Source organism: Bubalus kerabau, chromosome X (assembly GCF_029407905.1).
Source record: "Bubalus kerabau isolate K-KA32 ecotype Philippines breed swamp buffalo chromosome X, PCC_UOA_SB_1v2, whole genome shotgun sequence".
In the NCBI taxonomy this organism is placed as follows: Eukaryota; Metazoa; Chordata; class Mammalia; order Artiodactyla; family Bovidae; genus Bubalus; species Bubalus kerabau.
In genome coordinates, this window is record NC_073647.1 from 65,932,024 (window position 1) to 65,946,726 (window position 14,703).

The following is a 14,703-nucleotide window of genomic DNA, read 5'->3' on the forward strand; positions in this document are numbered from 1 at the left end:
TCTCTAGCATCCATCTGGCTGTGCGATGCGTGCACCACCAGGAAATACTCTGAATTAGAATGATTGGCCAAAGACCACCCAGAAACTAATCCCATCACCATAAAACCCGAGACTGCAAGCCGTGCAGCAGAGCAGTTCTCCTGGGTTCCCTTACCCTGCTGCTCTCCACCCGGGTGCCCTTTCCCAATAAAATCTCTTGCTTTGTCAGCACATGTGTCTCCTCCAACAATTCATTTCCGAGTGTTAGACAGGAGCCCAGTTTCGGGCCCTGGAAGGGGTCCCCCTTCCTGCAACACTGCTGCTGCTGCTAAGTTGCTTCAGTCCTGCCCAACCCTGTGCGACCCCATAGATGGCAGCCCACCTAGCCCCTCTGTCCTGGGGATTCTCCAGGCAAGAGTACTGGAGTGGTTGCCATTTCATTCTCCCCAGGTGGCGCTAGTGGTAAAGAATCCGCCTGCCAATGTAGGACATGCAAGAGATGTGGTTCAATCCCTGGTTGGGAAGATCCGCTGGAGGAGGGCATGGCAACTCACTCCTATTCTTGCCCGGAGAATGCCATGGACAGAGGTGTCTGTCAGGCTACAATCCATAGGGTAGTAAAGAGTCAAACAAAACTGAGGGATTGAACACACACATACAGTCCATTATCTTGCTCACCCTCTCCCACTCCTCTTTTCCTCCTTCTTCTGTTATCACCTGTTTTACATTCTCATATAATCAACCTTCCCTTCTCTCCTTATCACTTCGACTAGCCTTCTGCACAAAATTCAATGTGAGAATAAAGGGGAAAAAAAATCTTAGCAAAAACCACCTGAAATATGCTGTGGGAAACTGTTAGTTGTTGGCATCTTTGGCAAATGACCTAAATACGGTATTATATACATGTCTATATGTTGTTAAACCACCACCTATTTATCTGCAGTCTCCAAAAGAATAAAAATAAATGTCTATAATAACACCGTACAAGTCTGCTATGATTTAAATACTAAAAGTATTACAGAAAAGTTGCATTTTAACAAAATCCTAGTAAAATGCAGTAGGAGAGCTGATTATTTAAATAAATCTTGTGAAAAATTCTTTTATATTGAAAAATCATTTCATAAAGCCAATGATTACCTTCTAACTAATCAGTTTTGAATAACTGGATCTTTTTTTATAACTGATCTATTTAAAGCAAGTAACTCCAGTACTTTGGCCACCTCATGCAAAGAGTTGACTCATTGGAAAAGACTCTGATGCTGGGAGGGATTGGGGGCAGGAGGAGTAGGGGACGACAGAGGATGAGATGGCTGGATGGCATCACTGACTCAATGGACGTGAGTCTGGGTGAACTCCGGGAGTTGGTGATGGACAGGGAGGCCTGGTGTGCTGCGATTCATGGGGTCACAAAGAGTAGGACACAACTGAGCGACTGATCTGATCTGATCTGATGAATTTTGTATTAAAATTCCTAGTCCATGCCTGCATATTGCTAAACTCAAAACAAGTATGAGCAAGTTACTCTTTAAATAATTCCAGCATTATATTTTGAAATATGAGAGGACAATCTGTTAATTCCTCTTTAATCAAGGAAAGGAAGACTAATACAATTAGACAATATTGTAGCAGCAGCAGCAGCAAATAAAAATAAATCTTCACAGAGCAACCTCTTGAACTGCCATACCAAGAAGCCATTTTTTTTCTCTGTGTCAATTATAACATTTGAACTGTGTAAATAAATACTTCAACTTGATATTTTATTGTATGAACAATGGCCCAAGGATAAGTTTGAATTTTTTTTCTAGTATGTAATACACACAAGGTACATTTTTATTTAAATAGAAAATAATAAATTACTGTTTCAGTGGCTGAGGTTTTATCCTCACCCTCCCTTTACAGATTTTCCTTAGTGACAGAAACTCTATTTTCATAATGAAGGAGGAAATAGAATAGGCTCCATCTTGAAAGCAGGACTCCATCTTGGGCTGGACTGTGGACTGAGCTATATGCCCAGTATCTGTGGAAATGACATACCAACTGGAAAACCAGACCCCCCAGATGGAAGAGTCCCAGGGCTCGTACCTAGACTCTCGCCTAAAAGAATACCCTAAGTATCTGTGTAACCAAATAGAATCATAAATTCTATTATGCTTATTGGGGTATGACCACAGGCCTATTGATAATTGTCCACTGTTAACTACCTAGGCTTAAGGCATATGAATCACAAGTTAACTTTGATTGTATCTTTCTTTTCCTTTGTTCAGACTAGTTTCAGAGAATTTAGGGAGGTGGCTTTGAGCACGTACACTTAGGGTATATAAGGTTTTCACAAAAACTGGTCGGGGTCCTTGGCTAAGAGGAGACTCTGCCTTGGGCCCACTGGTGTAATAAACTGCACTCCACTATCTGCATTGTCCTTCTGAGTGAGTTTGTTTCCCAAAATGTGTGGCTACAACAATAACAGCTCTTAGGAGCTTAGGTGAAACAATTTGGGGCCTGTAAAAATTAGTTTTGGGGTATGTGTGTGTGTGTGCATGTGTGTGTCTGTGTGTATATGTGTGTGTATGAATTAACATGCTTACAAGAGAATGAAACCTGTGACTGACTTCTTTAGCATCATTCCCTCAGCTAACATTTCTCAAAGCATGATCCTTGAAAGGCATACAAAAGAGTCCCCAGGACAGAAAGTTAAATTCCCAGTCTCACTGACGTACTATATTAGAATCTGGAGGAGATAAATGGGAATCTGTATTTGCTGCTGCTGCTGCTAAGTCACTTCAGTCGTGTCCGACTCTGTGCGACCCCATAGATGGCAGCCCACCAGGCTCCCCCGTCCCTGGGATTCTCCAGGCAAGAACACTGGAGTGGGTTGCCATTTCCTTCTCCAATGCAGGAAAGTGAAAAGTGAAAGTGAAGTTGCTCAGTTGTGTCCGACTCTTAGCAACCCCATGGACTGCAGCCCACCAGGCTTCTCCATCCATGAGATTTTCCTGGCAAGAGTACTGGAGTGGGGTGCCATTGCCTTCTCCGAATCTGTATTTAAGGCATTTCAATTTTACCACCCCTGGGTTTTCCTATGTGGTTCTGATGCACATTAAAGTCTAAAAAACTCTGAGAGGTAGAGTTCAGGTGAACTTTTAAATCCCTAGTTCAACTCTTTTGAAATTTTAGCATAAGTGAATTAACACCTTATAAGACACCCCAAATAAGTAGCTCCAGTTCAACTTTTCCAGAATCTACAAATAAAGAAACAAATATATTGTCACCATAATCCAATAGATGAAAGCATAAAAGAGGTTTGGTGTATACTTTCTGGTCTGACTTAAAATATAAGCCAAACACTAGAACGTGACAAAGTTTGCCAAATGACTCCCAAATGGAAGTGTTCTGAAAGCATTTCATAAGAATTCTGTGATTCTGGTTAAAGTGATGATACTGCAAGGATCTGTGCATGGTCAGGTCCCTTATTAATGATGTAAAACTGCCTATGATAGATTCTTCTGCATGAATGAGGCAGAAGTCTAGTTCATACTGAGGAAATCAGAAATTAAACAAAAGCAGATCTTTGCTATTTGAGATTGGCCTGATATGGTAGTTATTTTGAAAGCTCATGGGGGAAGCAAAATATAATTCTAATCAAAATAATAACTCAAACTTTCACAGGAGGTACTTTATAAACTCAGACTAAGAATGATTATTACATATGCCTACTTTATAAAGTATGTATATATAAAAAAATTTAATAAAATATATTTTTACACTTTTGTTAATATTCAGAATTTAGAAAAAGGTGAAAAAGAAACTAGTTGACTCTCAAGGATCAAAAACTTAATTAAATATATGAGTCATAGAAATGAACTTACTAAGCAAGTATCATTTTTAGTAGACTAATTTTAACACTATCCCCAAAAAGTCAGCTAGCTAGATATAAACAAAAAATACTGTAGAAGAAAATCTGTATTCCTAACAGTAATGAGAATATGCTATAACTAACCAACTAGTTGTGTCAACATTAGATAGTTAAACGAGTAATACTCGAGTACATTAGTCATAAGCTAATTACTGCAATCAATATTAACACTTTTATGGATAATGTCAAATTTTACCATGGCTCAGATTTTATCCAAAATACAAAAATGTGTATGCAAATTCTTACATACCAGGCCTCCCTGTCCATCAACAACTGGAGTTTACTCAAACTCATGTCCACTGAATCGGTGATGCCATCCACTCATCTCACCCTCTGTCAGCCCCTTCTCCTCCCGCCTTCAATCTTTCCCAGCATCAGGGTCTTTTCCAATGAGTCAGTTCTTCGCATCAAGTATTGGATGGCCAAAGTATTGGAGTTTCAGCTTCAACATCAGTCCTTCCAATGAATGTTCAGGACTGATTTCCTTTAGGATGGACTGGTTGGATCTCCTTGCAGTCCAAGCGACTCTCAAGAAGAAAATGAGTCCAGACTTGCTCAGGAACTATTGTAGGTGCAATTTCTGTCACAGTTTCTTAAGGTCCATCACACCCACTGTCAGGGCTAACTTATGATAGTATTAGGTTTTGTTCCATTTTGCTGAAAATCAATTTCTATTCTTCTCCACCAGGTAATAATTTTCTGAGTCTTTTTCTTCCATTATGAGAAGATTACTAATTTACACTTCAATTGTACTTCAGATATTAAATACATGTGCTGTGCTTAGTCACTTAGTCATGTCTGACTCTTTGTGACCCCATGGACTGTAGCCCACCAGGCTCCTCTGTCCATGGGGATTCTCCAGGCAAGGATACTGGAGTGGGTTGCCATGTTCTCCTCTAGGGGATCTTCCCAACCCAGGGATCAAACCCACGTGTCCTGCACTGCAAGTGGATTCTTCACCATTTGAGCCACCAGGGAAGCCCATTGTGTGTGTGTGTATGTATGTATGTATATATACACACACACATATGTACATGCTATTCATTTGGAGTTGCTACAATTAAGAATCATGAGAACCTCACAGTAACATCACTCATTTATGAGCAATTCTGTATAAATGATATTTTGGATTCAGTTCAAGATGATTTCATTCCAAGAGCCCAACAGCACCACATTCTGAGGCAGCCTTCACCTTACAAGGAGATTCCACATAAAGGTTAAGTCCACATTCTAAATTGGTTCCAGTATATCTTTCCTGAAATGCTTAGTTAGATATCATTCAGTATCAGTGATACCCTGAAGAGTTTAGAACCTTACATAAAAGTGGAGAACAGATATGCAGCAGCTGGTACCATGTTCCCTAAATTAATTGCCCATATTCCACATAGAACTAACACCCCCAAAAGATGTCCTTTTCATTATAGGGGACTGGAATGCAAAAGTAGGAAATCAAGAAACACCTGGAGTAACAGGCAAATTTGCCCTTGGTGTACAAAATGAAGCAGGGCAAAGGCTAACAGAGTTCTGCCAAGAGAACACGCTGATCATAGCAAAGACCCTCTTCCAACAACATAAGAGAAGATTCTACACATGGACATCACCAGATGGTCGACACCAAAATCTGATTATATTCTTTGCAGCCAAAGATGGAGAAGCTCTATACAGTCAGCAAAAACAAGACTGGGAGCTGACTGTGGCTCAGATCATGAACTCCTTATTGCCAAATTCAGACTGAAATTGAAGAAAGTGGAGAAAACCACTAGACCATTCAAGTATGACCTAAATAAAATCCCTTATGACTATACAGTGGAAGTGAGAAATAGATTTAAGGGACTAGATCTGATAGATAGAGTGCTTGATGAACTATGGATAGAGGTTTGTGACATTGTACAGGAAACAGGAATCAAGACCATCCCCAAGAAAAAGAAATACAAAAAAGCAAAATGGAGGTCTGAGGAGGCCTTACAAATCACTGTGAAAAGAATAGAAGTGAAAAACAAAGGAGAAAAGGAAAGATATACCCATTTGCGTGCAGAGTTCCAAAGAATAGCAAGGAGGGATAAGAAAGCCTTTCTCAGCGATCAATGCAAAGAAATAGAGGAAAAACAACAAAATGGGAAAGACTAGAGGTCTCTTCAAGAAAATTAGAGATACCAAGGGAAAATTTCATGCAAAGATGGGCACAATAAAGGACAGAAATGATAGGGACCTAACAGAAGCAATAGATATTAAGAAGAGGTGACAAGAATACACAGAAGAAACTTACAAAAAAGATCTTCATGACCCAGATAATCACGATGGTGTGATCACTCACCTAGAGCCAGACATCCTGGAATATGAAGTCAAGTGGGCCTTACTTGAGCATCACTATGAACAAAGCTAGTAGAGGTGATGGAATTCCAGTTGAGCTATTTCAAATCCTGAAATATGATGCTGTGAAAGTGCTGCACTCAATATGCCAGCAAATTTGGAAAACTCAGCAGTGGCCACAGGACTGGCAAATGTCAGTTTTCATTCCAATCCCAAAGAAAGGCAATCCTACAGAATGCTCAAACTACCGCACAATTGCACTCATCTCACATGCTAGTAAAGTAATGCTCAAAATTCTACAAGCCAGGCTTCAGCAATATGCAAACCATGAAATTCCAGATGTTCAAGCTGGTTTTAGAAAAGGCAGAGGAACCAGAGATCAAATTGCCAACATCTGCTGGATCATGGAAAAAGCAAGAGAGTTCCAGAAAAACATCTATTTCTGCTTTATTGACTATGCCAAAGCCTTTGACTGTGTGGATCACAATAAACTGCGGAAAATTCTGAAAGAGATGAGAATACCAGACCACCTGACCTGCCTCTTGAGAAACCTGTATGCAGATCAGGAAGCAACAGTTAGAACTGGACATAGAACAACAGACTGCTTCCAAAATAGGAAAAGGAGTACATCAAGGCTGTATATTGTCACCCTGCTTATTTAACTTATATGCAGAGTACATAATGAGAAACGCTGGGCTGGAGGAAGCACAAGCTGGAATCAAGATTGCCAGGAGAAATATCAATAACCTCAGATATGCAGATGATACCACCCTTATGGTATAAAGTGAAGAAGAACTAAAGAGCCTCTTGATGAAAGTGAAAGAGAAGAGTGAAAAAGTTGGCTTAAAGCTCAACATTCAGTAAACTAAGATCATGACATCTGCTCCCATCACTTCATGGCAAATAGATGGGGAAACAGTGGAAACAGTGGCTGACTTTATTTTTCTGGGCTCCAAAATCACTGCAGATGGTAATTGCAGCCATGAAATTAAAGGATGCTTACTCCTTGGAAGGAAAGTTACGACCAACCTAGACAACATATTGAAAAGCGGAGACATAACTTTGTCAACAAAGGTCCATCTAGTCAAGGCTATGGTTTTTCCAGTAGTCATGCAGGGATGTGAGAGTTGGACTATAAAGAAAGCTGAGCACCGAAGAATTGATATTTTTGAACTGTGGTGTTGGAGAAGACTCTTGAGAGTCCCTTGGACTGCAAGGAGATCCAACCAGTCCATCCTAAAGGAGATCAGTCCTTGGTGTTCATTGGAAGGACTGATGTTGAAGCTGAAACTCCAATACTTTGTCCACCTGATGAGAAGAATTGACTCATTTGAGAAGACCCTGATGCTGGGAAAGACTGAGGGCAGGAGGAGAAGGGGACAGCAGAGGATGAGATGGTTGGATGGCATCACTGACTCAATGGACATGGGTTTTGGTGAACTTCGGGAGTTGGTGATGGACAGGGTGGCCTGCCGTGCTGCAGTTCCTGGGGTCGCAAAGAGTCACACACGACTGAGCGACTGAACTGATTCCACATAGAGCCTAGCACTACAACTTATTAATTGTGACTTTCACAACTATTTCATTTGTAGCTAAAGTCATATCAAGTTTACTCTTTGTTTGGAACCTTTTTCTTCCTGTACCAAATTATACTTAAAATCTCATTTGCTATGATTTGGTAAAACCAATGCTTACCTGTAACTTTCAATTCAGTTGTTCTTCTTACAAGTTTTCCTTCATACTTAAGCTCACAAGTGTAATTTCCCCCATCTTCTTCTTGAACCTCCTGGATTAGAAGAGCATTTCCTTTCTGTATTATGATGCTTCTCCACATTTTTGGCTTGCATTCCTGCCGAGAAAATGTTTTCAATTAAGTAAAAAAAAAAATTATATTACTAAGTCTTAGTAGTCTCAGTTTAGTACTTATACTTTTTTATACTCTTCTCTTTAGTTTTCACAGTACATAGCTAAAGAGTTATGTCAATGACCAGAATACCTCACAAACGCATCATTTTATATCCAATTGAAACATCACAACTATCATTCTAAGTAACACTTTAAAGGCCTGATCCTAATAGCTGAAAGTCCTTAAAGACATACTGCAAAAACAGAAAAGCATACAAGATCTGCCAATGCAAAAGAGGTGGAGCAGTCACTAAATGGCATTTAGTGCCCTGGTTCTTTCTATATAACAGGGATATGTACTAAGAGTTCTAAGAGGACAGTGTTCACTTAGCAACATAATAGACAACAAGAGAGTCTTAGGCATTATTAAAAACTTCTAACTGGCTTTCACTGGCAGTGATTTCATTACTTCTTATAGTAAAAAACTAATAATAACATTCAAAAATCTCTCTCCTCATAGTTAAGAGATCTATTGTGGGGAAATTGAGGGTAGGGAAGGGGGTCAAGAAAATTAAGCTTGAGGAATTCTCTAGAAACATAGCTAGGTAAAATAAGGACACAGTTTGATGAAGTAAGGTGATGGAGAAATTATCCACTTGCTTTCCGAGTTCAGTGATCTGTGACCAGAGAATAAGATTTGGTTTTTGAGGTCAATTCTTTTGCTCTCCTGATAAGAATGTGTTGCTACTGGAATTGGATTTACTAGAAATGAATTGCTAACACCTTTCCATAGACTGACAGAGATACAATAGCAGAGTATGTAAGAATATTCAAACAAGTGGCTTTGGCTTTTGATAATTTTCTTAGACTACTTTCTACATATTGTTCCAGTTTGTCTACCGCACATCTCAAATGTTCGACAAAAGTGGTGGTCACAAGTTATATAAAGATTGGTGAAGGTGTAGGGGACAGCTGTAAGTGGGTGAATTGAATTGAAAGTCAAGTATTTTATCATTTAAATACTGGATCAATCAGTTAAGGCAATTAAAAAATTGATCATGAGGCAGATGACTTGAATAATAGTTGCAGGCAGTTTCTACTTTCCCCCTGGTATATACAATATCTCTTCTACCTCTTCTTCTCCCCACCCTCACTCCTACCCTCTGCACATATATCCTAAATATTGATGCAAAAGTAAAATTGGTACTGACTCTCACTTCGCAGCACTGCTTTTGCATGAGTGTGTACACATGCTCATAAAATGATTTGGGAGAGTGAGTACCAATTTATTAGTTTTTACTGTAACAAAATTTTTTCTGTGATGATAGTTTGGACAACAAAACACAAAAACTGACACTTAAGTTCACAGGTGTAATATTTAAGAGATATACTTGCTTCGTGTCCAATACAACTACCCACACACATTGTCAGAGAGTAAATAAAAGTAATAGTATCTAGGGTGTCTAGATATAAAACTGCCTCACTCCCTAGGGTCTTTCCAAAGAACACTTAAGGGTCTGTCTGAAATTATATTATGTACCATTCTGGTGAGGTTTATCACCTATATGAGATTTGCTTCTGAGTTAAACCTTGGGATATAAGGTTTCTGGGAAAATGAGAAGAAAGACTGAATAGAAAGAAAAAAAAGAGTCCAGCTGCCACTACCGTCATACAGTAATAATCCACAATTATTTTCGCATTGCTTCCAACTCTGATAGCCTCAGATTTCTAAAGAATCATTCTGAAGGTCATTAAACAAAAATATTGTCCCTCTGGGAACTTTGATAGGAAAGGGAAATGAAAATGGAGCTGCTTCACTTTCACATAGCAGTAATAGGGGCAGGCAAATGAGTCCACACATACATTTCATTCAAAGACAAATGGCTTCATTTTCTAATGTCATTTTTTGGGGAGAGTCCATGTGCAATTAGCTCTATTTTCATTTTCTCTGCATACTGCTTTGTTTTTCCCCCACGAATTAATATTTAAAGAATGTACAGGAATTACAAAATAACTCCTGATGAATAGCCTGGAATCTTCACATGTTCTTTGGGAGAGACACAGATAGTCCCAAATACTTTTCAAATTGTCATCTAGCCTTGTAAAGGATTCTTTGTACCCAATAGACTTTTTTTTTTAAAAAAACCGTGGCATAGGGAAATGTTATCTTCAAGTCACCTCCAGCCTTCTGGGACAATGTAGTATACATGAAAAGGCAAAGTGGATTCAGAGCAAGATGGTTCTAGGTCAAAATCTAGGGTTCACCCAAGTTCTGAGATCTTGAAAAATTTGCTTAACTTCTGTAGGTCTCAGTTTTTTACTATGTGGGGATACTATACAGTACCATATGAGCAGCCAGAATCAAGAGGCTTAGAGTTTATTCATTACGCTCTTGTCAGGTGACACTATACTTAGTGGTCATCCAGCACAAAGAACGCTTTCCATCCCTAAAGATTTGCAATCCTGGATTATATCTCCTCCAAACCTCTGGCTCTGCTTCGTGAAAACTGGCGCTAATGGACTAATCAAGTAAAAACAAATCTTCACTAATTGATTAACCATTCCTCAGCAACATAATACTTTCACCCACTGACAATGTATAGCTCCTAACAGGCCACTATAAAACTAATCCTAGCAAGTAGGTAGAGAAACTATATTTTGTTCAGAAGAGCCTTATAGATGGTATCCTACACTGACCAACCCATCCTTCACAAAGCTATGTCATTGGCTCCTACCCAGGTGTAGATGTCTATATCAAACTTCAGAAGTCTTTCAGGTTTTTTACTCCATTCTTTGTAGCATCTCTTCCCGGAGACTGGCTGCTAGCTTACTGCTGTCACTGCTTTTGTCTTGCCCCTAATATCCCCATCATCTCTTTCCTATTGGACAGACAACATTATCATACTTCACTCCCCCCAGACCTGTTTAGTTTTATTCTGACAACCTGGTGGGAGACAAAGTGTGGGCAGCATATAGATCAAGTCTCAAGATGGTTGTTTATCTGAGGCAAGGACAAAGAACCAGAGTTTGGAATGTGAACAGACCCCTAATATTGTTTTCAGTGTGTAATTCCTCTATTATTTAATGCCTTTGAGATCATCAAATTGAACTTCATCACTTGGAAGCTTTCATTGTTTGGCTGGAGGTCCCTAAGCTTAATCAACAGCTTCAGTTTGTGGCCCAGTTGCCTCTTCATAGAACAGTTTGCTATAGGACATCCTTGCTCAGTAAACATCAACCTTCAAAGTGAAGCTTTCTGGCACTTCCCTGGTGGTACAGTGGTTAAGAACCTGCCTTGCAACGAAGGGGACAGGAATACAGTCCCTGGTTGGGGAACTAAGATCCCACATGCCACAGAGCAACTAAGCCCACGCACCACAACTACTGAGCCCTTGCACCACAACCAGAGTCGGTACACCACAACAAAAGATCCTGCACAATGAATATCCTGCATGCTGCAATGAAGACCTGACACAGCCAAGTAAATAAATAATTGATATATGACAGAAATCAAACAAATATTATAAAGCAATCATCAATCAATTAAAAATAAATAAAGTTTAAAAAAGGAAAAAAATATAAATCCCAGCTTCCTTCCATTCTTCCTAGCCTTTCCAAATGGCATATGTCACTTGCCAACAGTTGCTATATTGGGAGCCTATGATATTCAAAGAAACATCCATGGACCAAGCCCCTTGAAGTTGCCAGCCACATTTGGATCTTGGAGTTCCCATCCTGAAATATTCCCCACTACATTCACAGTCTGCTTCTGAGAGAGCATCATCACACCCACGGGTGTATTTCCATCAGCTTCATTTGTTAGGCATGGTTACTTCAGTTCTTTTTAGAGCACAGGACTCATTTCTCATGGTAAGAATACCAGGAAGAGTCATTTAAATATTTATTCCAATTCTGAAGTTCAGACACAAAGCATCTGTGCGACCATAAGGCAATCACATAAACACTGGTGCTCTTCAAATACCTAGCACCCATCCCCTCAGACCCAACTTCTCTCCTTTCCTCTGGAGACTGGAATATTCCACAGAGCCACCTAGGCTTCTGCCTAACAATTTGAAGGAAACCAGAACTTTCTTTACACATTAAAGATTGAAGAGGTAGGAACACAATGGTGAACTGCGTATCAATTTTGCACTTGCACTCCAAATGCCTAGGATAACCCACTGCAGGGAGTCTTTCCCCTCCCTAGCTCTATTTCTCAAACTTCTATCTTCACAGTCCTAATGGTAAAGTTGGTACTTCCACAGTGGTTCAGTATAAATTCCATATTCAAATACTTGGGATGTAATCTCAAGTTATATGTTCTTGAGCGTGCTACTTAACCAATCTAAGTCTCAGCTGTTTCATCTATTTTTTAAAAAGTTGGTGATATATGGCAAAACCAATACAATATTGTAAAGCAATTAGCCTCCAATTAAAATAAATAAATTTATATTTTAAAAAGTTGGTGATAATAATATTTACTGCAGAGTCACTTCAGTTGTGTCCAACTCTGTGCGACCCCATAGACGGCAGCCCACCAGGCTCCCCCATCCCTGGGATTCTCAAGGCAAGAACACTGGAGTGCGTTGCCATTTCCTTCTCCAATGCATGAAAGTGAAAAGTGAAAGTGAAGTCGCTCAGTCGTGTCCGACTCTTAGCGACCCCATGGACTATAGCCCACCAGGCTCCTCCATCCATGGGATTTTCCAGGCAAGAGTACTGGAGTGTCTCCGAATAATATTTACTAAATAAGGGTAATTATTGGCATTAAATGAAGCAATGCATATAAATTCTCTAATATAGAGCATGTTAAATCACATGTTAAAAATCACGCAATAAATATTAGCCATAAAGAAGGCTGAGTGCCAAGAAATTGATGATTTTGAACTATGGTGCTGAAGAAGACTCTTGAGAGTCCCTTGGACTGCAAGGAGATCCAACCAGCCAATCATAAAGGAAATCAGTCCTGAATATTCATTTGAAGGCCTGATGCTGAAGCTGAAATTCCAATACTTAGGCCACCTGATACGAAGAGCTGACTCACTGGAAAAGACCCTGATGTTGGGAAAGATTGAAGGCAGGAGCAGGGGGGAACAACAGAGGAGGAGATGGTTAGATATCATCACTGACTCAGTGGACATGAACTTGAGCATACTCTGGGAGATACTGAAGGACAGAGAAGCCTGGCGTGCTGCAGTCCATGGAGGGGGTGGGGTAGGAGTCACAAAGAGTCAGACACAACTTAGTGACTGAACAACAACAAATTATTCTATTATTGTTATTACCCTCAGCATCCAGCTTTCAGGTTACATACACATCTATCTGGATATGTTAATAAGTATTAGGAGTTAGTGTCATTCATATTTCTATAGGAGTCTGGAGTCCTTTCAAAAGACAATCCAAAGTGGTCATTCCAAAGAAAGAGTTGATTTACTGTTTCTTATCTGACATACAAAGGACTTGGAAGTTGTTGCTACTATCCTAACAACAAGAAAATAGCTGAACAACCTGAAACTCAATAACTTCTTTTATTTCCATCAGGTAACTGAGGTCACAGTAAAAGCCACTGTCCCAGAAACTGGAGAGACATGTGGATACAGAGAATAACAGTTCACTGGGAGCAGATGTAGCTTCAGGAGCTAGCAACAGGTAGGAACACTTAAAGAATAATTGACTAATTTATGTAGACTAAATGTGAACTAGCTTGAGAAATAAAAATCCATGGGCGCCCAATCTTGGAGGGTGACCCACACTTCGGTAAGTTTCACCTCAGGAGCCCCATCAGGTTCTCAGGGTGAAGATCAGAGAAAAATCTTGCTTCTGACAGAGGATGGGGAAAGTTAAACATTTTGAAATATACCCAAAGAGTCTGCCCAGGAAAGACCTGAATACAGTCTCCTCTAGCCTTTGAAGTGGGGGAAGAAATAGTCAGCTCCAGTCTTCTCTATCTTTCCTATATTACAGGAAAGAAGATGATAGCATAAGATGTAACATAAAAGTAATGGTAATACCAGAAAGAGAAGAAAGGGAGAAAGGAACAAAAGAATTATTTGAAGACATTCTACTGCTGAATTATCCAAGATTACACCAGACTGGGCATGAACAGAGAGGTTTGGTGTACAGGTAGCCTACTATAAGCACATGAGCTGAGTTTTGAACAACATACAAAAGGCAGGCAAGCCGGACATACTGGATAGAGGGGATAATGTATGTAGAAGCACTCAGATGTGAAAAAGCATGGAATGGCAAAAAATATGAATAGCTTTGATCTCTTGAGAATGGCACTGAGTAGTCTAAGCTCAGATACTTAAATTCCATTCTAAGATATTTGCACATTGTCAAGTTTCAAATTCTAGCTCCATAACTGTATACCCTATCACATAAGGCTGTTCTAAGAACTGAATTAGCTAATGAATAAACATGTGTGACAGATTGTAAGGCTCTGTAAATACTCAACAACAACAAAAAAAGTACTAACTTTTTAGTGTTTATAATGTCATTGGCGTGCTTTTAGTAGTGGCATACTATGATGGAATGTGCATTTCTAAAAGATCTTCTAATGGATATATAGAAGGTAGTCAGATTATTTAAGATACATTGCTTAAACAGCTTTAAATAACTTTGATCTGTTCTTATCTCTTGAATGTTATTAATGTCAT

The 14,703-nt window shown here is 39.5% G+C and overlaps 1 protein-coding gene across 1 annotated transcript in view; it reads right to left on the minus strand.

Annotated features, from left to right (window-relative positions):
- IL1RAPL2 (interleukin 1 receptor accessory protein like 2) overlaps positions 1-14,703 on the minus strand; it is a 554,878-nt gene that overhangs the window by 488,217 nt on the left and 51,958 nt on the right. Inside the window, exon 3 of the mRNA XM_055564253.1 lies at positions 7,895-8,048. Coding sequence (XP_055420228.1) covers positions 7,895-8,048 — 154 coding nt within the window. The remainder of the gene's footprint in view (positions 1-7,894; positions 8,049-14,703) is intronic.